This window comes from Hylaeus volcanicus, chromosome 7, assembly GCF_026283585.1.
Source record: "Hylaeus volcanicus isolate JK05 chromosome 7, UHH_iyHylVolc1.0_haploid, whole genome shotgun sequence".
NCBI classification, from domain to species: domain Eukaryota; kingdom Metazoa; phylum Arthropoda; class Insecta; order Hymenoptera; family Colletidae; genus Hylaeus; species Hylaeus volcanicus.
The window spans coordinates 5,420,052-5,444,344 of record NC_071982.1 but is presented as its reverse complement, the minus strand read 5'-3'; the positions used below and the strand labels follow the sequence as shown (position 1 = coordinate 5,444,344).

The window sequence follows — 24,293 nt, the reverse complement described above, 5'->3', positions numbered from 1 at the left end:
GTGCTGAGATGTAGTTGGGCGTGGATTTGGGTAGGTAGATCTCATTCGATCATACTTGGGTGAGGATTCCAACAGTAAGCACTCATACTTGTTTCACTTCAGGTCCAAATGAGGTTAGGTCTGGACTGGACTGGACTGTACAGGCATTTATACTTGGTTCGCTCGAGGTCCAAATGAGGCATTCAAACTTGGTTCACTTGAGGTTCAATTGGGGTTAGGTCTGAACTGGACTATACAGGCATTTACATCTAATAACACTCGATGCTCACAGCATGTCAGCACACTGAGATATTGTTAGGTTTGGTCTCACATAAATAATTCACACGTTCCAATGGAGTTAGGACGGACAAACAAAGAACCAGACGTACGCATAGTTTCATCTCCAGCACTCCTCGATATAACCAGGACCGTGTCGACTCCCTAGACTCACCTTGTTCTTAATTTTCCTGCGGACCTTCTTCAGCGACTTCTCCTCCTGCTTGGTTAGTGGCAATTTCGTGGGAACGGGATACCCCTCGGCTATGAGAGTCCTCTTCTCCTCCTCGGTCAACGTGAGATTTCCCGTCGACCCTTTCTGCAAAATGGATTCCATGTAACGCCAGAGGCTAATCGATCTACGCGTCTTCTATCTCGCTGTGCTTACCGGTTGGCAGGAAATCAAAGGTGTGTGGATAGGCTGCCTGGTGGTGTGCGCGCCGTTCGTGACGTACAGCCTGGGTGTCAGCAGGCCCCTGAGATTCTGTGGGTGCGCTGAACTCTGGGAATCTCGACGTTCTGGCGAGCAGGAAGCGGATGCAGTGCCTTCGCTATCGGAGCTAGCGCTGCTGGGAGGTGTCGGAGGCAATCCCTGCCTCGAGGTACGCGAGTTCGCCTCTTTGCTAACGCAGACCGTTCCGTCGTAGTCCTCCACCTCCATAGCCTTCGGAACATAAAGATTTCAGCGGAGTTAGGACATCCGGGGATAGAGTGACTCTTCTTTCTTGACGACGAGCGGTTTGGATGACAGCACTCTACCAGGGGGTGGAGATGGGACACTCGTCTTAATTGGAGAGCTTGGAGGTCTTGAGCCTGTACGAAACTGAGCAGTAGTAATGATAGAGTAAGGTTTGGTCCAACCCCTAAGGAACACGAGGCAGAGATAGTCGTCACATAGGACACACTAGCCAACCTTTCACTGGATCATACAAATCCCGAATCGTCTGAATCACAGTCCTCCAAACTTTTTACCTAATTTTTTCATCTCCATCCCCATTATGTAGGAGCTACAGAAGATGAAAGGGGAGTTAATTGGAAGCTACCTGATAATATTCTTCGTCGTCCTCCTCGCTGTCGCTGGTCTGTGACAGGTGGTTCTTAGAGAAATGAAGGCTCTGAGGGAACACCATGGTTATCGTGCTCTTGTCGTCGACTATCGTTGTTTGGCAGGACGCCGAGGGGCTACTGGGCGCGCTGAGCGGCTCGCCTTTGATCTCGGCGCATTCCACGTCTTCAGGTACTAGGTCGTTGGGTGTCTTTAGGATAACGGTTGAGGTAGACGACGGCGATAGGGACGACGACGACGAAGACGATAGTTCACCGCGGCCCGAGGCGGTGTTCATCGAAATTGCTGGGAAACACTCCTCTTCCATGTCTGCAATCAAAGACAACCATTTCCTTCAGCGAACGTTCACAGTCTTGCATATTTATTATCGAATCGTTTGCGATTTTTGGCTCTCCAAACCGGTCCCAAGGTCCAGGTACGCGAACAGCTACCGGGTGGATGGGTTTTTAGGATGTCCCGCTAAGGCTCTTGAACTCTGCCAAACCTAATCTCGTTATGTTATGGTCATTATCTCGTTATGTTATGGCTAAACCTAGAATCGACTTATGTCGAACCGGGACTCCTGATAGAGCTTTTGATACTTTTCTAAGCATGGGGACAACCCACAGGCTGCATCGCGAAGCGTTCCAGACTGTTGCCTTTTCTTTTGACACGAGCAAATACTTATGTACATTAGTACGTACGACAGAATCGTATGAAAGAAATCGGGGCAACGATGGTAATCGGATCCAATAATTATCTACTTTTGGAATGCCACGATGAAACGGTGTCGTCTTCGGATCGATGACGCCTGCTCGTCGCATGAATTAGACAAAGGACGCGGGAAGACTATCCGCAATGTATCATTTCTCTGAAATTAGTAAAATCGTCGTCCCACGATATCCCGTAACACTATACTCCATTATCCAAGGTGTCTGACAGACTCCCATAGAAGCATCGCCTGTACGACTAAAAATAAGTTCCTCTGACCCCACCCGTGGGATTTAAGGAAACGGAGACTGATTATAGGTTCCCAGTAATAGAAGATGCCCCTTAACGATGGACACGAGGGATGAGCCATCGATTCCCCGAGCCTTACCGTCGATTCTGCTGCGAATGTCCAACGATTTATGGTGATCCATGGCGCTAGGGTCGATAGAGGAACTGGTATTCGAGAGGGATGCGCCGACCGTATCGGAGGATGAGCCGGAGTTAGGTGTGTGAGGGTTGGCGCCAGGTGTCGCTGGGCTTGGCGGAGGGCTGGACGTCAGGAGGCTGTAACTGTGCTCGGACTTGATCGGTCGTGGACCACCGAGCGCTGCATCGGTCATCAGACGATCCCTCAATACGACACCTAGCGAGGATTTGTCTCGAACGCACAGCACATTGCTCCATTCCTCCTCCTTGGTCCCCAGTAGAACATCCTGACCCAGGGCCTGCGAACAAAAACATTTCCTTAGTGTCTGTGCATGAAAGATTTATTCTTCCAAGCTAGGTTTAAAAAGAACAACCAATTCCGTTTAGTTCGTAACCTAGCTCAGAGGCTCAAAGAAGTTGTTCTTCGAAATAATTCTGAACGTTCCTATTGACTAGGAGCAGCAACCATAGGATAATGGTGGGTCCACTTTCGATAAACACCGAGTGCCCGGTCGAGCCAGCGTCGGGAATTCCAATGAGGAGGATGCGAGGTCTGAATTCGAAATGGTCGTTCGCTCTTCCCTTGATCTTGCCTCCGTCGTGACTCAACTCAAAACCCCGAAGGGGAACCTGCCTTGTATGGAAAAAAGGCAAGGTTGCGATAAGTAAATTACCCCGTCGATAGCAGACAAATTGTACTCCAGCGACTTTCCCGTGTCAGCGACGATTTGCTAGTAATTCAAGGCCGTCCAGTTAGGTGAATCACCCTGGTCATGCTAATGCGACACGTGAGCGAGTTGTGTGCTTGAGTAATAGGATAAGAGATAGCGCTTTTAAGTAACGATGTTTAACGCGAGGTGGAGCTAACATTGTCAGACTCTTGCCCTGTGTCTCAAGGACCTTAAATAATTGATAGTGGAACTAGAAGAAAGTGGTGGTTAAGCTTCCACTTTCAAAGCTTCGAACTTCAAAGCATCAAACTTTTAAAGCTTCCAACTCCTAAGCTTATAACTTCAAAGCTTCCAACTTCAGAGCTTTTAACTTCTAAGCTTCCAACTCCAAAACTTGTAACTTCAAAGCTTCCAACTCCTAAGCTTTCAACATCAAAGCTTCCAACTCCTAAGCTTCCAACCTCAAAGCTTCTAACTTCAAAGCTCCCAACTCCTAAGCTTTCAATTTCTAAGCCTGAAATCTTTAAGCTTTCAACTTCTAAGGTTTCACTTTCAAAGCTTCCAACTCCTAAGCTTATAACTTCAAAGCTTCCAACTTCAGAGCTTTTAACTTCTAAGCTTCCAACTCCAAAACTTGTAACTTCAAAGCTTCCAACTCCTAAGCTTTCAACATCAAAGCTTCCAACTCCTAAGCTTCCAACCTCAAAGCTCCCAACTCCTAAGCTTTCAATTTCTAAGCCTGAAATCTTTAAGCTTTCGACTTCTAAGGTTTCACTTTCAAAGCTTTCAACTCTTAAGCTTCCAACTTCTAAACTTTCAACTCCTAAGCTATCAACTTCTAAGTTTTCCCTTTCAAAGCTTCCAACTTCCAAGCTGTCAATTCCTAAGCTCCCAACTCCTAAGCATCCAAATCCTAAGCTTCCAACTTCTAAACTTTCAACTCCTAAGCTATCAACTTCTAAGTTTTCCCTTTCAAAGCTTCCAACTTCCAAGCTGGCAATTCCTAAGCTCCCAACTCCTGAGCATCCAAATCCTAAGCTTCCAACTTCATAAAAATCTCTCTCTAAAATCTATCGGTGAATCCATATCTAAATCTGGATCGTCCCTTGTCTCTCCATCAGCTCTTCTCCTCTGCCAGTGGCCCAAAAGTGCATCCTTCGAGGAACGATTCCAGGGAGAGCAGCGCACCTTCACGCATTTAGAAAGGTTTCATCTCGTTCACGCTCGCGCATAGTTTTCCAAGCACCGGTGGACGAGCGGCGCAAATCAATGGATGGAGAGAGGGGAGGGGAGAGGAACAACGTTCTAGGCTGTCAATGGCTGCCAGTTGTCTCGAGCGAAGGTGTCAAGGACCCCGTTTCTAAAATTGTACGCGCGCGCGCGCGGAGGGGAATCCCGAAGCAGTCACAGTGCCCCGCGTCGGCGAAGGAGAAGGGCGTCCAAGCGGTCAAGTTAAAGGTCGGACAGGGGGGAGGGAAGGAGTGGGCAGCCTTCCAGACGACTATGCCGCCCTTGTTTCCCAGGGCCAGCGAGCCTCAGCCCTTCCAGACGGTGCACCTTTGCAATGCGGAACTCCCAGCCAAGGTCGAGGCTTTTCCTTTTGCGTTTCTTCAGGGTCAACACCTCTCGACCTTTTCCCGATCCTCTTTGTAACGATCCGTCGCCTGGGTGGTAGCTCAGGGCCACGGGATACCGCGTACTATACATTCGGACTCACGCCGAAAGACTTACTCTCTGTTTGTCGTCCATTCCCTCGAAAGGTGTTCGCGAAATCTAACGCCCGGTTAACTGACACGTTCACTTAACCGGGTTCCCTCCTTAATTCGACTCGAACCGCTTCTGTACCCGCCTACCGTCCACCTGCGTCACGGGTCGTTCGTTTAACAGGCACTCGGCAGTCTTTCCAGAAACAGAATAATTATTTCGCCTCGGACAATTAGCAGCCAACAATCTGCGACGTCGCCATTGTCTCCGCCGGTGACAATCGCGTCGAACGACTTCCACGAAGGGAAACACTTTTTCTCCTCATTTGGACGGCGGAAAACCCTGAGACAACCCAGTAACGTCGCCAGTTGGAAACTGACTCGCTGAAACGGCCGGATTGTCGAGTCGTGTTGCGCTTCAGCAATGCGGAACTCGAATCCAAGGTCGTGACACGACTCTTCCTTTTCTCCGTCGTCTCTATCTGCCTCTGTACCCCCCTCCCCTGCCGCGTCCGGCCCCCCTGGCCGTGCCGTTATACCAGCAGTGGCAGCAGCGTTACTTATCTCGCGCCTTTCACGCTTCCTGCGGAAACGTAGCAACTAACGGTGCATTTTCTTACTCGTTTCTGAAGTGATAAGGGTTATTTTCTCAGACAGATGCTGTACGTCTCTCTCTCTCTTCTTCCTGGAATTCGATCAAAGTAGCAACCGAATGATCGTTGCACGTTTCTTGCGACAGTGGTGATTCGAATAACAGAGTTCCTGTTTTACCATCAGTCGGAAAGGAAGAAAAAATGGATCCAGGGGACGATTTTATAATGGCTAGCGTCCATGCCCGTTGGATTCACGGTTAGAAAGCGATCGTACATTTCGCCATCGGTATGAATTTGCTGATGATCGGCGCAGGAAATGCGAGTCAGGTCGTGGCTCAGCAATTTGCTCGATAAAGTTATTTCGCCAGCTCAGCCCGTCCGTGTCAATACATTCTTGAAACCGTAGAAATCTATGGTTGGCAATTTTCGTTCCGACGTTGCGACAAACTATTTTCTTCCCGAGACCCACGCTTTTGCGGTGAATGGCTATATTATCGGAATGCGTTTAACTTCTACCTTTCGGTAGAATTATTGCTTTTATGGTTTGATAAAAATTTGTATCTCTCGGTTGTAAATCCTTTACTGTTTTTTAAGAGCAAATAAATTTGCTACGAATCCATGACTTCAACGGGAGTTTTGCAAGGACACGAAGTGTTCTATGCATCCGTCGACTCGCATGAAAAATTATTCGAAAGGCGTTGCTACGCCCAAAGCGTAGTTCGACCGACGAGTAATCGATATACTCGCGCTATCTCGTGAAATAATCATATAATCGATGTTGACAGCGCCGTTGGTGTGGCGAAGGTAAACAGAAACAAATGCGCAGAGTTCTGCGAGAACAAAATAGAGAAAATAATTTTTAAAAAATAGTTCAATAATATATACAGTTCCTAATGGTTTTTATTTAATAAGATAAAGACGATTAGGCGTACCAGATGTGTCGAAGTCAGGATACGGTCCTGGGGACTGGTACTGCCTGTTCGAAAGCAGGAAAACAATCGTCGTGGGCTCGCAAACGAGAAAACAAGCGCGCGCAGTCACGCCAAGTATTTAACAGAACTGACCTTTCCACTAGCCAGTTCGGCAATAAACTTGAGTGCATACCTTGATGAACGATTGCACGCAACGTGGACACCAGTCGACAGACTCAAGTCAAGATTAAACATATTTTTTTTTAAGTGACTTTTAATGCAACTCGGTTAGGAAAGGTTGTGAATTTTGATTTCATGGAAATAAAACAGTGCATAAATGGGACTAGTAGAAGCAAAGGAATAATAACAAACGCGACTAACGAACAATTTGGGTAATGCACTCCGTAGGATACTGACCCCATTGCTTCTGGATGAATGCGGTTCGTTTAAAAAACGCGGTGAATCGCAACATGTGGATAGACCATCAGTGGAAATTGTGCGTTCTCATGTAGCAAAATGTTTCGATGAAGTCGTTACGATCTTGATTGTTGGGTCTCAGTAATGTTCGTCGATTCCTGGCGTAGAAACGACCGGTCGCTGCTCGAGGAAACCACCGTGCGCGCGCTCGGGCGATCAAATATTCAGTTACATAAATTCTTGAACTTCTTGGCATCGCCATCCAGTCTAGCGGGAATCGAGTGTTTACTGGTTTAGTAGTCGATATTTATTCATGCTCGAGAGCGTGGAATTAGCGAATTCTACTAATTTGGGAACTTTAGGAGTTTTGTACATTTCCACAGTTCATTATTCGAGAGGTTCTTATTCATTCCAATTTCTAAGATTATAAGTTTTGAACTTCTAAGCTTCGAACTCCAAAATTGTGAACTCCTAAGCTTCCAAGTCTAAAGCTTTGAATTTTTAAGCTTCCAACTTCTAAGCTTCCAACTCTAAAGCTGTGAATTTCTAAGCTTCCAACTTCAAAGCTTTCAACTTCAAAGCTTTCAACTTCAAAGCTTTCAACTTCAAAGCTTTCAACTGCTAAGCCTCCAAATCCAAAGCCTCCAACTTCTAAATATCCAACCCCTAAGCTTGCAAAATCTAAATTTCCAATTTCTGAAGCACCTGCTACAAAGCATCATGGCAGCCCATGGGATTCTAGTCGATGGTAGTAACTTTTACCAGCATGTACCAGTCTCGATGAAGTCACGAAAAAAGGTGAACGTCCTCGAGTCCCATCCAAACCGACCCGTCACTTGGGTCTACTCCCCACCCTATTCCTAACATTGCACGAACTACGGAGGGACGACGCCGACGGCGACGCTGAAGACGACGACAGGTCTCTTGCTAGCAACTCGTTTCAAAACCTGATCCCTTCTTAACAGGTACCACTCGTTGCTGTCAACCATCCCAGGGAAGTCTAGAAACTCTAGAAACCTTGAAACGTAGAGAAAAAGAAATTGCCTCTTATGCCACTTGCAATTCACTAGCTATAATACCGAAAGTCAGCTCCTTCGTATGAAGAATTAAAATGCAAATATAATCTGCGACAATATTATTTTCGTCATTATTATAAGACATCTCGATACCTTTCCTTATGGAGTCGGAATGAGCAACTTTAATTTAACCACTTTTAAATAACGTCGTAAGTATTGCGCTGTTTTGCACTTGACTGTTCGACATCTTGATCTCAATTATGTTTTTCTATCTATTTGGACGTACAATAACGTATCGTATTACATAATTATCGAGACAGGTAGCAGATGTCGATTTCTGTATCGAAGTCTACAATGCACACACGAATTCACCACGCAATTAATTCAACATGTCCTACCTTCATAGAAACATACACCAGTGTTTTCTAAACGATGATGACTATATTAAGAAGTTTATTATCGTAGCTTCGAGTCTTAATTTCTAACCTTCCAACTTCGAAGTTTCCAATTTCCAAACCTCTAACTTTTAAGGTTCCGATTTCTAGGCTTCCAATTGCTAAGCTTTTAACTCCTAAGCTACCAACTCCAAAGCTTCCAACTCCTAAGCTTCCAACTCCTAAGCTTCCAACTTCTAAGGTTCCAACTCCAAAGCTTCCCACTCTAAAGCTTTGAATTTCTATGCTTTTAACTCCAAAGATTTCAACTTCAAAGCTTCCAACTCCTAAGCCTCCAAATCCAAAGCTTCCAACTCCAAAGCTTCCACCTTCAAAGTTTCCAACTCTAAAGCTTTAAATTTCTATGCTTCCACCTCTAAAGCTTTGACTTGCTATGCTTCCAGCTCTAAAGCTTTGAATTTCTATGCTTCCAACTCCAAAGCTTCCGACTCCAAGGCTTCCAACTCCAAGACTTCCAACTCCAAAGTTTCCAAAATCTAAGCTCCTAAATTCCGAAACTCCTACGATTCGGACAATTTTATTTTCCCTCCTCCCCTTCGCCGCTGTGACGTTACAAAAGGCAGGTAGTTGCCCAAAAATCGTCGTGTGGAATGGAACAGGTTGATGGCCCTGCTCGAGCCCCGAGTCATCGTCGGCTCGTTTTACTTGCTGGCTGTCTGGAATTCAGTCGAGTTCTCACGTACCTTTGGGAATTATTTACACCGTGATTTCCCCTCCTGGGACCCGTAGCTAACGCGGCGGACAACATTTCCCCCGTCGCAAGTTCGAGCCGATTCAACAGGTAATTGGTTCTAACCGAAGGATTACATCGACGCTCTTCAAAGTAAAATATAAATGTTTTCGCGAAGATGCCCCTTAAGCCGATCAACTTCTTAGCGGCAACTTGGCACTCTACTCGAAAGACACACTCGCGAAAGACGCCTAAATTGTATCTGTTTATTTTATTGCATTATCGCGTCGTTTTACTCATTATGCTGGATTATTTTGAGGTCAAGCTGATAACAGCACACATAGAATATCGCTTGTATACTTATCTTCGCTCCTACACACCGTTCCGTTTCTCAAAACTTTATAATACGCTTCATTTCGTATACAGTTATTTCGAAATAAATGGATACTACTACGACTGTTCTCGTAGTCAGACTATTATTAGCTAGATGAGTTATATAGTACCTAGCTTTTATGATTGTTTGTCTACTATTATTTTTATCGTAAACATAGATTACTATAAGAGCGCTGCTTCGTGTGCATGTGCGTGCGCCGCCATCTTTAGTGTACTTATACTATTTCCTTGTTACTTTCATGCCTAGTATAGCAATGCTACTACGGTACAACTATGGTGTAGTCGTGCTATTATAGCATAATCGGGGCCTGAATTTATCTATTTGGTTGACAAAATTAATTCAAAGGTATGTCATAACTTGCGCCAATTATGGCAGAAACGAGAAACGGAAATACGAGACACGGTTTTGTAAATCGGTTCCTCGGTGAATGGATTAACGCGATCGTGTGCTGTCAACTTCCGCTCCCACGGACACTGTTCGACCAACATCTAGAATCGTTCGCTAAAGTGCTTAATTGCTCCTAGCAAGGAAAAGGATCTTCTATTTTTAAAAAGACTTCATTTTTCACGTTCCTCGCGACAGAATTGAGACGCATCGATTACTTCGACGAGTGTTTGCACGATTAGCAAAAAGAAAAACAAGGTGAAAATATAGTCGTTTGAAAAATAGCGAAAAACCTCGATAGTGTTAAAAAATGAAGCATTGAAAGAAAACCATTTATTTGGAATGTCTGACAAGTGGAGACTACGCGTTAAAAAGAAAGTAAAGAATAATATTAATCCCCGTATCGACGGTCTACGGGGGGCGTGAAAGTCGTGGAACGAGGGTTAATCGAATAGAAAACTGGCAAACCGAGCTGCCTGATGGAAGTCATCGTAGATAAGCTGTTATCGGCAGGCATGCGTGCATACGTACGCCGGCACTTAATTTCGTGTCGGACTGTTTGCTTTATCGCAATCGTGTACCTGCAGCGTTCATTGCTCACGTACGTTTTTACGCGTCCGATAAATACGCCCCCCCCCCTTCTTGTGGAAAAAAAAATGGGCCACCGTACGTAACGCGTGTCGTAAACGTCTGGAAATATCTCCAAAGGTTGCCTACGCGAATATAAAGCACTCGGTATTTAACGATTTACGAGTGGGACGAATACTTGTTCGCGGACCAATACGACTGGACACCGAACCGAGACGACTGGAGGGTTCCCGCTGAATTTTCATCTTTCTCGACTATTTGCGCGACGACACATGGTTTCTGTTACTCCCACGTGGCCTAAACGACGCCAGGCAAGTGGATCTAAGGTTGGATTCGCGATTGGAGCGAATTTGTTTCGCGGATCGATACAACTGAAGGGCAATAGGTCGTAAATCAATGGTCTGGAATGACTGGAAACGTTGGACGTAGTATCGTAGAACGATTTGCAGTGGAAATTTGTCCCTGACAGGTGGAAAATTGTTTATAAATTTGTATCGCTCCCCTCTCTGTGAAATGCGATAATGTATCGCTTGTATCTTCAATTACAGGAACTATTATCTATCGCGGCGCAGTGGCTCCGTTCGATGTTAGGACAGTCTAGAAATATCGTTCGTTGAATTCCTTGATACTGTAGTCACTAGCGGATTCGGCGTATGATGTAACTTAGGTCTTTTCCAGCGGGAGACTGCTTTCAGTACGTTAGAGAAGAGTTCGCTGTATAATTAGAAAAGAATCGAAAGCGAAAAATGTTGAACTGAATTTTAACGACGCCGAAAAGTATTCTAGGAAAATATAATAATACATACATGGAGCTCGCGTGTTCCTTTGTATACGTCTCGTTGAGAAAATTAACGTTGCACGGTTAGTTTTACCATGGCAATTTCGCGTCAAGTGAAAAGCGAGAAAGTTGAATTTATCATTCCGCAGGCCAACATTTCGTTTCACTCCGTAAACGTCTACAAGGTTTTTTACCTTCTGCTTTAATTTCACGTTCCACTGCGTGAATCTTTATCTGAATAAAAATTACACGTGTCGAACAAGAGATTGAAAATCGTTATCTGTTACGTGGCCGAATAAATATAACCCGAGTTATTTAGAACTCCAAGAAAAACCAGGTATCTATATTTATTCGTCAGATAAATCAATTTTTATTTCATTTTTTAACATTTTAGATTTTTATATTGTCTTTAGTCGAGGAATGAATTTACTTGGAACGAATGTTGTTACGTGTTCATCGCATAAAGATAATTGTGAATATTATATAATACGCGAGGAGCTGCGAAAACTGGAACAACCCCTCGTAACTCGTTCAATGCAAGATGGCCTATGAGCAATGTTGGATTGCTTTATCTGCTTCCTCCGATAGTGCTCGCACAGTGGCTGATAAAAGTCAATGACAGAGAAAATGCCTCCATCGAAAACGAGCCACACGATTTAAGCAACGCCCACGCAATTTTAAAAAAAAATTACTCTCCAACCCAAAATGACGGAGTACCGAGTGAAAGTTAAAGTCGGGGAGATTACAGAGCGATTCCATGACTCCCCAGTTGCCCATCTGCCATCTTGTCTCACACGAATTGTACAAGTTTAAAACGTGGTATATATCATGATATTATCTACGCAAATTATGAGAAAAATACTCTTCAATCTCAATTTTATTCTTTATTCTTTCATGAGGTGAAATAATACGAAAATAATGGAGCACCGAGTGAAAGTAAAAGTCGAGAGGATTACAGAGCGATCCCGTGGCTCCCCAGTTGTCCATCCGCCATCTTATCTCCCAGGCATAGTACAAGTCCAAAACACAATATACATTGCGATATTTCCCACTCAAATTAAAAGAAAAATACTATTCTACCTACATTTTATTCATTGATATTTCATGAGGTGAAATAATACGAAATAATGGAGTACGAGTGCAAACGTTGGAGGGATTACAGAGCGATCCCGTGGCTCCCCAGTTGTCCATCCGCCATTTTGTCTCCCAGGCATAGTACAAGTCCAACACACAATATACATCGCGATATTTCCCACTCAAATTAAAAGAAAAAGTACGAGTGGAAACTTTGGAGGAATTACAGAGCGATCCCGTGGCTCCCCATTTGCCTATCCGCCATCTTGTCTCCCAGGCATAGTACAAGTCAAAAACACAATATACATCGCAAAATTGGTGTCGAATCGTAGTACAAGCTAGCAATTTTTAATGGTTGCAACAGTTATCTGCAGATAGCTCACCACGTCCTCGAGGAAGCCTTCGTGGTTGGCTATCGCGTCTTTAATGGCAACAGTTTCGCGCTGAAAGAACCATTTTCACGGTTAGTTTCATAAATACGAGTCTGTGCCGTGGACAAAGTCCGCGTAGACAATGTAGCAATTGTTTCTATCATCTTCGCAGACGAATCGACGTTTTCGCATCGAATTCTCGGAGCCGTCCACGGATCTAAGGAACGCACGTTTCGGTGTTCCGTGCGATCCTGGAATAAATGGCGAACGCGTCGAGAATCCAAAACGCGTTGTTCGACTTTCGAGGAAAGGTGCGCGACATCTAGATGCCGGGAGGTAGCGAACGTTAGAGGTCACGGTACGGTGAACTCCTTGGCGAGCAACCTTCATCCTTTCCAATTTGTTGCCGCGGATTGTACTGATGCGTGGCAGCGGCCACGGAAGCGAGACGAGCGTGAAAAAGGAGCGCGGGGCAACGACAACAACAACAGTGGCGGCTGAATGGACGCGGCCGCTCAGAACGTAAATCTTATATTTATTATTGCGGAAGCACGTTTTCGAGCATACTGGTCGATGGACTGTGGATGTGTGTAACGGAGCCATGGGAAATTTTACGAGAACGTGCATAAATGCAGGAATACGTAAAATATCAACGATAGTGCACGTGTTAGAGAAGATGAAACATATTTTTATTTATGTCTGAATGATCCGCAGTGATCAATTTAGTTCTGAATATTTGTACGTGGAAGTCGAGATTAATGCGGGACAGGAGTTTGAAAACATTTTTAATGGAAATGAAGTTGATATGTTTCGGTTGAGATGGAATTCTTGGTACAGTGAATCTCATTCTTTTGTCCCTGCCTTTTTATTTCTCTTGCGGGTATGTAGTGAATATATTAGTAAATAAACGTAGAGGGTTATGAATTATCCTATAATCACTTTCTTAGGAAATAAAGATTAGCATTATCTATTATACGTCCAGATGTTAATACGGCCAATTTTTTTGTTGAATAAAATTATCCTAGTAAATCGTTATATAATTAGGCAAAACAGTGTCATTAATTACGAGGCGTTTAATTTTACTTGTACAGTTACTATTTCGTATCAATGACGCAGACTATCAAAACAAACGTTATAGACACATATTGGATCCCATTACGTAAGTGGAATGATTAGAATGAGCAGGAAACTTCTTATCGCTCTTGCAACATCTTTTTATCGAGACTCAATAGCTGATCGATGTGCTCGAAGGTAGGTTAACACCTCCACTGTCTTTGAAGTTAACCTAAAATTTGCGAGGAAAAGTAAAAGCTTTAGGTGTAGCGGAAAGAGTTCAGTGTCCGCAAAACATAGTTGGGTAAAACTGTAGATAATGATTTTTAGAAATTTTTCTTCTTCGAACATTTTGCAAAGAATAAAACGACACAAAAATATTAGTATTTAGGAAATCGTGGTCTGCAATGGGTCTAGATCTCGCGTACTACTAGCGCCACTCGGCGCCTGATGGAACCAACAAAGTCCGTCCTATAGAGAGTGCAGCAGTTTGCTTCATCCCCGACTGCGTTTCCGCTCGTGAACTCTGTTATTCGGGTACTTCCGGCATTAGCATCGAAAAGCAGCGGACCGCGACATTTCTAGTGGACCACTGACAGCACACGACAGTGCGGCCAACTCTTATCGCTAGCCTAATTAGATTAGATACTTAATCAACAATTGCTGCATTTATACGACACCACGGTCGGCGGTGAACGAACCGGATGGATGGGACGAGCGCTCTACAGAAAGCGAATAAATTGAAACGTCTTCGGTAATAAGTATATTTGAAGAGGTTATCTCTTACTGACGTGTCGATACTTATCTGGTAAATTATACAATGGGCAAAAGTCTGCTGTGAAGGGCAACGTACAGCCGGTCGTAAAAGACTGTGCACACACTGTACAATACATCGAGCTCGTGTTCGAGCATAAATTCTTAGGAACGTCGTGGAATTATGAGGGAAACTTCGACAGGCTTTCAGATGGGAATATTTGGTAAGGCGTATTTAGCGAGACAAATTTTTAACGAGATAATACCTATGCTTATCGAGCTCATTTGCGATGGCCCACTGACAGACCAAAAATACAATAGCAGGGAAATTTACATACAGGTGTCGCAGATAGTGGCGCATATTTGAGGTTTGGTTTGAACAGTAGCATTTCAGCTGTACCTCGCCTGTTGTAATGCACTTTGTTTCTATTTGTTATGCACAAAACCGTTCAAAAATAGATATGTATTAATTCCATAATATTTCATCTATTACTGGAGTGAAATAAAATAAAATCATTGCGTGGTAATTCTTCCAACCGAAATCCATAGGATGTCTTCATTCAAACAAATCTTCTGTATATAAAAATAATATTACACTTAATATTACACTTAATCTTCTGTATATAAAAATAATATTACAGTTAATATTATATAATACATTGATTTCCTGTCCCGCGTGGATCTTCGTAAAGAAGTCGAGGAAAATTTTATTATCTGAAAGTGATTGGACTCCTTTTTTAACCGAGAAGCGTGTGCAAAGGTAATCGATAAGATACGCGATGTGTGCTTAATATTTGCTGAATTTCGCTCCAACTTTTGCTCCGTCGCCAAGCAAAGTCTAATTTTCTCGAGGCCTGTAACAGACGTAAATTTTTTCGTCTTCTCGTCTAATCGCTGCAGTCCTTGGTAACTCTTACCCTGGTTTCGCTGCAATTTGGTACATGCGATACGTCCCACATAGGTTTACTACGCCACAAACGTCGCTTACACAACGTCGCTAAAAATAGCGGCACCAGGAACCGGTAAAACCAAAAGTGGGAGGAACCGATCGATGGGAAAAATAAGAATCCAATCGCTGACACCAGAAACTGTTCACGCGTTAGAGAATTGTGTGTTAATCAAGAGTGGAGTGTGGAAATTAAAAAACACCACCTGGTGGAACCAATCAGGAATTTACAATTGGGGATTTTTGAAGCGAGACCAATTTTGAGGTATCCAAAGCTATCTACTCATTATTCATTTAGCAGAATATTAAGATTCCACTGTGATTGAACCCAGGAAATATCCTATAGAGGTTAGTTCGCACATGAACTACTTAACTTGGATAATTAACAAACTAAGCAAAAGAAAGTCGTGAATACTATGCTATTTCCTGAGATTCGTCACATATTTCATAAAAGAAGCCTGAATGGGCACGAGACAGTGGCCTAAACAGCGCTAGTGTGCACCACCCAAAGTCTAGGTCTCAACCTAACCAATTTGGTTCAGCCAACTTGTTTACGCATGGACTATTCGACATGGTTAGTTCACGCCAAGAGAAAAGCATGGATCGAATACCGTGCTATTTCCTGAAACTCGTCACATATTTCAAAAATGAAGCCCTGAATGGGCAGGAAACAGCGGTCAGCGTTAGCGCGAGCTATACAAAGTCTAGGCCAGCGCTCGAGCGCTGACGGCGGCCATTGTAGTCCCTAATCCTACGCGGGGCTCGCGTGTTCACGGAACAACGATCCCCGACGGACTTTTCCTCCAGCAACCACCGTTAAGTTTAACGACTTCGCTCGCTGGAAAGCGTACGTACTCGTCTCTACGATACAATCCGAGAGATGACGTAATTGAGTAAAAGGGGATTGACCCCCTCCCCCCAAATATGACGTGCCATCCAGCTAGGTCTGCGAAGGCACAGGCTGGCCTTTCAGTTTCTATCGCGAGGAGATTCGTAACGCCCGGAACGTCACTGTCTAAATATTTGATCACGTTAAATGAAACAGAATAAGGAACAACGATCGAAGCAGTAAACTTCGTGGGAACGAATTAATTATTTTGATAAAAACAAATTCGTGTCAACATCCAATACCTTTTATAATTACACATGCGACCCAGCTACACGTGTCGTTTCGCTTTTGTACGGGCGCTATTCTTCCGTTGCACAATTCTACGAATAATCGAACAGAACATTGTTTCTATTATTCGTCTTATCGCTCAATTGCATCTCGTCCGTACAACTGGCGATGTCTGCCGGAGATTAGGTCACGCGCACAATTCAGTTGTCGCGAACGTTGTATTAACACACAGGGAGGACTTATTCCGCGTAATTTTATAAACCCTGTTTTACATTTACGCAACAATTACGCGGATTAAGTTGCGCTCCCGAGATTTCTTCATTGTTTGTAAAAGTCAACGAAACGAGGAAAAGAGGCCGTGAGAACCTAACCAAGGTCGCGAAATTGAAATTGAAATTTCGATTATTTCTTTTTTTTTTTTAGATGCGTAGTTTACATATATTTTCGTTCCTATGTCAGCTTCACGGTCGGGAATTTGAATATTCACCGATCCAGTACGATACCCTTTTGTCGATGCTGGGGGGAGGGGGTTATAAATAAAAATTGCCGTTGCAATTACACCGAGCGGTAATTTTGTGCTCGGAAAGACACCGTCGTTAAGAATCACCGTAAAAGGGATCGACGGGTCAAGGGGGTAAGGAAATTATGGCGATGAATATTCGATAAGAGGGAACACCGTTGGGGTCGCTAAATAGTAATTACATAGTAAATGGTAAAGCGATTACGGGCTCGAGGGGGGCATATTAAAAGTGACTAATACGACCGTAAATGCGATATTAATGATGCAACCGAATGGACGTGATTGCACGTATCTGACGAGTGAATATATATTTTCAAACATGATATGGGACAGACAATTAACGAATCGAATTTTAATTAAATAGTTGATACACCCATGCAGTTATATGTGCCCTCTATGCTTATTGAAGAAATGAGTCTAAATTAAATGATAGGTACGATGGCCCTAAATAAATATTTCGTTATAAATATGTACATAAACAAACCTTACGTTAATTTTAATTAAATAGTTGATACACCCATGCAGTTATATGTTCCCTCTATGTTTATTGAAGAAATGAGTCTAAATTAAATGATAGGTACGATGGCCCTAAATAAATATTTCGTTATAAATATGTACATAAATAAATCTTACTCGTGTATATATTTATAACAAATAATTTATTTGGGAACATCTAACCCATCATTCAATCTAGACTTTAATGGCCATCATACAAACATTCCAAGAAAATGTCAGTATACTCCCACAAGTCTTCGTACCTTCTATGTCTCTTAATTCTTAAATAATTACATGTGTTGACAATCATGAAAGCACTCAAACGTGTCGATAGTTTAACAACAAAGCCAACGAGAACATCCTACTACAAGATTTACGTTCAATTACAATTTCTCAGACACATTCATAAACGTTGATAATTATTATCAAGAAACTTCTGAAATGCGTTAATTATCGAGCCGTAACCTTTGTAGTACGTACTTCCTCGGTCGTTAAGAGATGCTAATGTACGTTGTTTGACGACAAACCCAACGAGAACATCCTACTACAAGATTTATATTCAATTACGATTTCTCAGGCACATTCATAAGCGTTGATAATTATTATCAACACACTTCTGAAATGCGTTAATTACCGAGCGTAACCCTTGTACTACACGCGTGGTTCCTCGGTGGTTAAGAGATGGCAATGTAGGCCTCCTTTAGACGACGTTTGTTTATACAGGTGAATAAACTGACGCTAATACGCGGAGCGTTTACGCTCGAGCGCTGGACTTCTCCCATGGTTACAACAGATGAATACTTGGTACAGACTTGAAGAATGTTCGTTTCGTTGTGTTTGCCGAGCGTAACTGAACCGTAATGGAGGAGAGCTCGGGGCGCAGGTAACGCACGTGTCTCTTTCGAAAATAATTGTAGCGAACGTTTCGCTGTTACTATGGCTGCTGGTACGATGTTTAATTAGGTGGGTTACGAAATTGCGACACACGTGGTAACGAATTTTATCAAAGACCACACAAAGGTTCCCCGCGATACGAGAATCACCGTCGCCATGATTACTCTTCGATGTGTAATTAATATATAAACGATCGAATGAGACAAGATGGAGAATTCCACTGAAGGAAAAATTGACTCCCGAAGAAAACTCCAAGGCGATTATTCGAGTAGAGAAAAAATTCAACGTGTAATTCCAACTCCGGAATTGAATAGCGAGTCCCTTGGAAGAACAATGGACGCCAAGGGGAACAATTGCAGTGTTGTCCATTTTTCCAACGCCCGCGGAGCGTCGTTTCCTTTCGTTGGGCCGATCGAAAACTAGCACTTTCACGATGGGAATGAAGATGGCGCGAGAGAAACGGTGTAACGTCGCGTTTATTCGGCGGGAACGAGAAGCGAACACAGAAGTTTTACGGTACTCACCGTCTCGGAGAGGTAAGACTCCCACAACTCCCTAAGGTCGCTGGTTCCCACGTCGTAGAATTCCATGATAGGCTTCCTTGGTCTTTCCTAGTGGTTCTGCTGCCGGTCGATGGATCGCACTGTCTGCCCATGGGAGTTGAAGATCATCAGAACGCTGACGCGATCTCGCCTCGTCTATCCATTGTTCACGGACACGATCTAAACAGAATTCCGTAATAAACATTTGGTAGTTACGCTGTAATATCGTTGGGTTGGCCCAAAAGTTTCTTTACTTTTGTTAGTAATGTATATACAGTCAGTGTAATAAGTATTCGTACAGCAACCAATTTAAAATAAAATTAATGAGAAAAGAAATGAGAAGCTAACATTAAAAGTTAATTTAAAACTTTAATTTACGCAAATTCTACTCTAAAAATATGTAGGAATGTTGGTTAATTATTTCTTCCCTGAAAATTTATTAATAAAATAAATACATAAAGTTTTATTTTGAATTGGTTTCTGTACGAATACTTATTACTAGACTGCGGATCTTTATGCATTTATAGGAAATTTGAATGCGCAAGAACCTACAAAATGCAAACAATATGCAAGAATATAAAAAAGATCGAAAGTAAAGTTCATGCTATAACATTTGCAGAATAAAATAAATTCCTATTTAGGTTCAATTTTTGTAGCCACATTCGCGAAGATTTTATTTTGCATAAAGATCCGCAGTCTACTTATTACACTGACGGTATGCAGGATATGGAGGATGCAGGATTTTATATTTGAGGTTATGTTACTGAGTCGTACACGATCATTCTAATTCTCCAAAAATTGTGTCGTTTGCTAGCAAAACGTCCTTCCGAGTGTATTTTTATATCACTCATTCAACTAAAACTTTTAAAATAATGCAACATTACTGCTCGTGAAGGCTTTTTTTTATTTCGCATATTAAAAGGACCACAAAATGGTCTGAATCTTCAATGCGAACGAAATGTTCTTCGTGATAATTAAAAGATTACTGAAAAGGATGACGTTAACTTCTGAAAGATAAGATTGTTTATTTATGTAAAAACTGCAAATGACACTTTTGGGACAACTTAATATAACGTGGATACCAACAGTGGATAACATTTAATAAACTAACACATGCGTTCAGTAAAGTATTGTATAACATTGAAATACTGCGAGAATGGTACTCGAATAAAAAAACTTTGAATACAAGAACTTGGGATCAGGGGCGTTTCGTGGAACCGTTGGAATACAGAGACGAGAGCCACCGTCTTGATACTGAGCAAACGAACGCGATAATTAATCTCGGAGACGTCCCCGTTGACAGACAATTTTGCGCGAGAGATCTGCCCGTCGATCCCTTTCACTATAAATAACTCGTTGGGACGGTGTAATGTACTTTTGTTTGGGGCAACAGTAAACATCATTTTAACGCTATTTTCAAAAATAACCACTATCCTATATTAAAAATTATTCTGTAATAATAATATTCTGTATACAGTAATGGCTCGAATATTCATTAAATTTCATGCTTGGATCCCCGCCATTGTTTACGTTTCTTCAGCTCGAGTGGTCGTCGACTCAAGTGGACGACAACTGCGAAAACAAAACCTAGTTTGATTTCATTCGTTATCTGTTGTTCAAATAAAATTTTCCCCATTTCTGACACGAACTCGAGGGGAATGCAAATTACGCGTACGGTTTGACATTTAACACCATCTGTTGTTCCACGATGGCGCGATGCACGATTACGAATACATTGCAGGACGCAGCGCGCTGTAACAAGATCAATGGACCTGTCTCTATGGGTTAAGCACGCTATCGGACATCTAACGGGTGGTTCTCGTGGAACAGCCTGAAGGTCATTCTTCGCGTAAAAACAGGTCGAAAACGTGCAATGAGTTTCCTTCTGCGAAGCTCAGTTTTCGAGAAAATTGACTTCGAAGTGGTACCCCAAAAACGATTTCAAATCTGATTCCCTTGAAAACGGAGCATCATACTTGAAAAATTCATCTAAAGGAAAAATTCATTCTTCGTGTAAAAACCAGTCGAAAACGTGCAATAAATTTTCTTCTGCGAAGCTTAGTTTTCGAGAAAATTGACTTGGAAATGGTGCCCCAAAACGGTTTCAAATTCAATTCTCTCTAGAACGAAGCCTCGTACCGGAAAAACTCATCCGAACCTTTCGACTTACTTTTACTCTTAGATTTAATCCCAAAAACTCTTTTTACCCTCGGAGAATCGAGTACTTGGAAATGAAATGTGAAGAAAGCGATTCGTGAACAGAAAAAACTCCAGCAATATCTATCCGAAGAAGCATTCAGTTGGCAAAGTAATAAAATTGTACAGAAAGCTTCCAAAGTCTTACAGCAAATCGCCAAATATTTGCGCGCGGTGTTCGCCCAATTCCAAGGTATTATCAGCAGCTACGAGTATCAGCCGAGCGTGTCTCTCGAAAATACTCGCGAAATGTTACACAGAGAGATTTCGTGCGGTCTTAGGCGATTTTTCGTCGCGCTTCACTTTCATGCAAATTAACACGGACGCCTTTCGCGCGAGCCGACCTTTCGCTCGGCAGAAGATTCTTGAGCGACGGTATGAATTTGAAACCGGTATCTCGAAGAAAATTTATGTCCACGAAAACACGGCAAACTATCGATGTCGATAGTCGTACTGTTTCGTATCTTGGCTACGAATATAAATTTTTATTTCGATATTTTATGGGTATTAAAATACCAGAACTAAAACAAATATTTTAAAAATAGTTCCAGCCTTAATTCGTATCGACGTTCGCGTGTCCATGAGCTTCGAAACTCATCTTCTATGTCAGCGTGATCGAGATAAGAACTAGTGACATTTTTGTACACATTAGTGTGACTGTAGAGAAAGGTAAATATCTCGCAATGATCTACGAATCGTGAAAGGAAATAAAATGGCTCTACGGTTTATGGGCTCGCCTAAAGTACGTTTACGGCCGCAAATAAATGTACCTGACCTTCTGCTTTCGATTACCACGACCGAAACCTATTCGTAAAATTTTGTAATAAATCCTGTGGCTAATAAGTGTAAAAATAAGTCGAAAACGTAGAATTGATTTTCTTTGTACAGGGCTCTGTTTTCAAGAAAATAAATTTTGAAGATGCGCGGGGCGTGCGCGAATCGATATTCGCGCTCCAATTGTGTTCACGTAGAAAGTTAATAGTATTTCGGATCATAAACGGTCACTTTTACATTGTAAACATGCGTAATTAGCGTTTATTCGTTAGATCGAGTTATAGTAAAACACGCGTGCCTCGAATAGTTTCATCGACAATTTCTTCGAGAATAAAGTCTCGCAGGAAAAAATGTTATTGCACGTTTTCGACTTAGTTTTGGACGTGTAATCTCCTCGATTACAGCTCTCATCGGGGGTCATCCTGTATACGTCACTGATACATGATGCCACAAGGACGTGATCTCTACTTATCTTCAAAATCCCAAATATTCATTACACCACGCAAAAATCATATTCTTCGCGTAATAAAAATAAGTAATAGTGAAAAATTATTATCTGACTACGTAAAGTAAAATATGTTAACCTTATATGTTAAACTGTACCTATCAATTTTGTCTACGAACTGACCAGGCATCGATCATAATTTTATTTAAGAACACCAACTCGTTAGGAAACTAATTAAATTTTTCTAATTATTTCGTACGACCCTCGTTAGATAAACATTTACGACGCGTAATTGTACGTATTAATTTTGTTTTCTCAACTTGCAGGCATCGATCATAATTTTATTCGTAAACATCAATTTGTTTGGAAGCAAATTATAGTTTTCTAATTATTTCGTACGACGGTCATTAGTCAAATATTTATGTCGCGCGTATCGAAACATTTGGATAATAATGAATATATTCAAATGCATTTGAAAAACCCAACTGCGTCATTGTTCGTGATAATAGTTTAAACATTTCTCGCTATCGACGAGTGTTTATCTGTCGCGACGCGATTCCGGTCGCGTGAACGGCCCTTAACTGCGAAACAACGTTCCAAACCTGAATGCAATACATGTTCCCCTACCCGCATTTGGCTTCTACATAACGCAGCCGGTATCATCGTCAACGGTTAGTTTCACATTCGCGTTAAAAGTCTGCGCGATACCCTGCGGCTCGACACGGAAAACATTTCCATCGGAAATGCAAAACCCTCCGAAAATTATGTCAAGAATTTCAATTGGCGTTTATTGCACCGCTGATGACTGGAAATTTAATTAAAAACGATCGAACAAATGTAATATTTTATAAACAAACTGTTTAGATACGGAGCGCTATTTACCAGTAACATATTTTAAGTAATTTTCTTAAATGACCAAGATGTTTGATACTCCAATGAATATTCCAGTACTAGATCCTAACTTTTTAAGCAAAGACGCGAATACAGGTGGAAATTTGGAGTAACGAATAAAAAACACCTATCTGTCCATTATTCTTTGCACAAAAATAAAACATTGACTATAGAATGTAATAAAGTGTTAAAAATGTATCTGTAGTACCGAATAAATGTCGAAAATAAGACAGCACGCGTGGGTTTTGTTGCTCTATTCGAATGAAATTCTGCCCGCGTTTGTCGTCATGCCTAAACAAATTTCACGAAAAGACGATGGAATAAAGTTTGTACGGATTGTTTCTGGCGGATTTGCAAAGAGTTCGCCCCTCCTTGCGATAATAAATCCATCGGATGCAATCGAAACGCACCAGATGGAACGGAGCACCGGCTCAATGTGACCGACTTGTTAGATGCATGCGCGTGCACGTGCACTCGATTGCAGTATGCTTCGCGGCGATAGCGTTAATTTAAAAATAAATCGCGAAAGAAAGGGGCATTGATCGGCGTTACATACCTGCGAAGGATGTTTATGGTGTACACTTTCGGTCCAACGTGGAACGGGAGAAAATCACCCCGTGGAAACGAGTATAATTGCACAAATATCTTAAGCGTAACAGTAAGGCCACACCACTGATCGAACGGAGCCCGCACTGTACCATACGACGCACTGTTAGCAACCGAGGCGCCAATGAACATGCAGGAAATCGGGACAGCAGGGATCGATAGCCAACACCCGTGCACCTACGAACGTATCGGGCCACCAATAGGGAAGGTTTCGCGCTCACGGAAGCAAGCTCGCAATGTAAGCTTTCGACAGCAGCTTCGTCGCTGACCTTCGATCGGTAAGGTGGACTTCCGTGATGAGAAGACGGAGCGATACGCGCGCGTTCACGTCCGCCGTGTAAATGCGCCACCGGCCGCACGTGCTGTCGAAGGGGACTTCTTCGATTCCCGTCGCTCGACCAATCAACGTGGACCACCTGTTACCAATGTACTGTGCCGGCTTTCATGAAACGGCGGCCGTTCAGGCTGCGCGCGCAGCCACTCCTCTGCCGCACGAAAATAATTACGGTAGTAATTCAGTTTAAATAAGTCAGTTTGAAATATGCTTGAAACTCTTACAGCGATGTAGCCTACGAATTTGTAGAATAAGCTCCAGTATG

At 42.6% G+C, this 24,293-nt stretch overlaps 1 protein-coding gene and 1 long non-coding RNA gene across 5 annotated transcripts in view; one reads left to right on the top strand and one right to left on the bottom strand.

The window, feature by feature from the left end:
- LOC128880386 (cyclic AMP response element-binding protein A) overlaps nt 1–24,100 on the bottom strand; it is a 28,153-nt gene extending 4,053 nt beyond the window's left edge. The window contains exons 1-6 of the mRNA XM_054130419.1: nt 23,645–24,100; nt 18,765–18,962; nt 2,400–2,736; nt 1,299–1,630; nt 644–919; nt 431–574 (exon numbers count right to left, since the gene is read on the bottom strand). Coding sequence (XP_053986394.1) covers nt 431–574; nt 644–919; nt 1,299–1,630; nt 2,400–2,736; nt 18,765–18,830 — 1,155 coding nt within the window. The 5' untranslated portion in view covers nt 18,831–18,962; nt 23,645–24,100. The remainder of the gene's footprint in view (nt 1–430; nt 575–643; nt 920–1,298; nt 1,631–2,399; nt 2,737–18,764; nt 18,963–23,644) is intronic.
- On the top strand, nt 9,191–13,496 carry LOC128880387 (uncharacterized). Of its 4 annotated transcripts, none has more exons than XR_008457814.1 (5): nt 9,191–10,708; nt 10,788–11,100; nt 11,167–11,354; nt 11,412–11,836; nt 11,917–13,496. It is a non-coding gene; the product is annotated as an uncharacterized LOC128880387 (long non-coding RNA). The 4 variants fall into 4 exon arrangements; XR_008457813.1 differs by having other exon boundaries at nt 10,788–11,354; nt 11,917–12,554; nt 12,635–13,496; XR_008457812.1 differs by having other exon boundaries at nt 10,788–11,354; nt 11,431–11,836.
- Nucleotides 24,101–24,293: the final 193 nt, after the last annotated feature.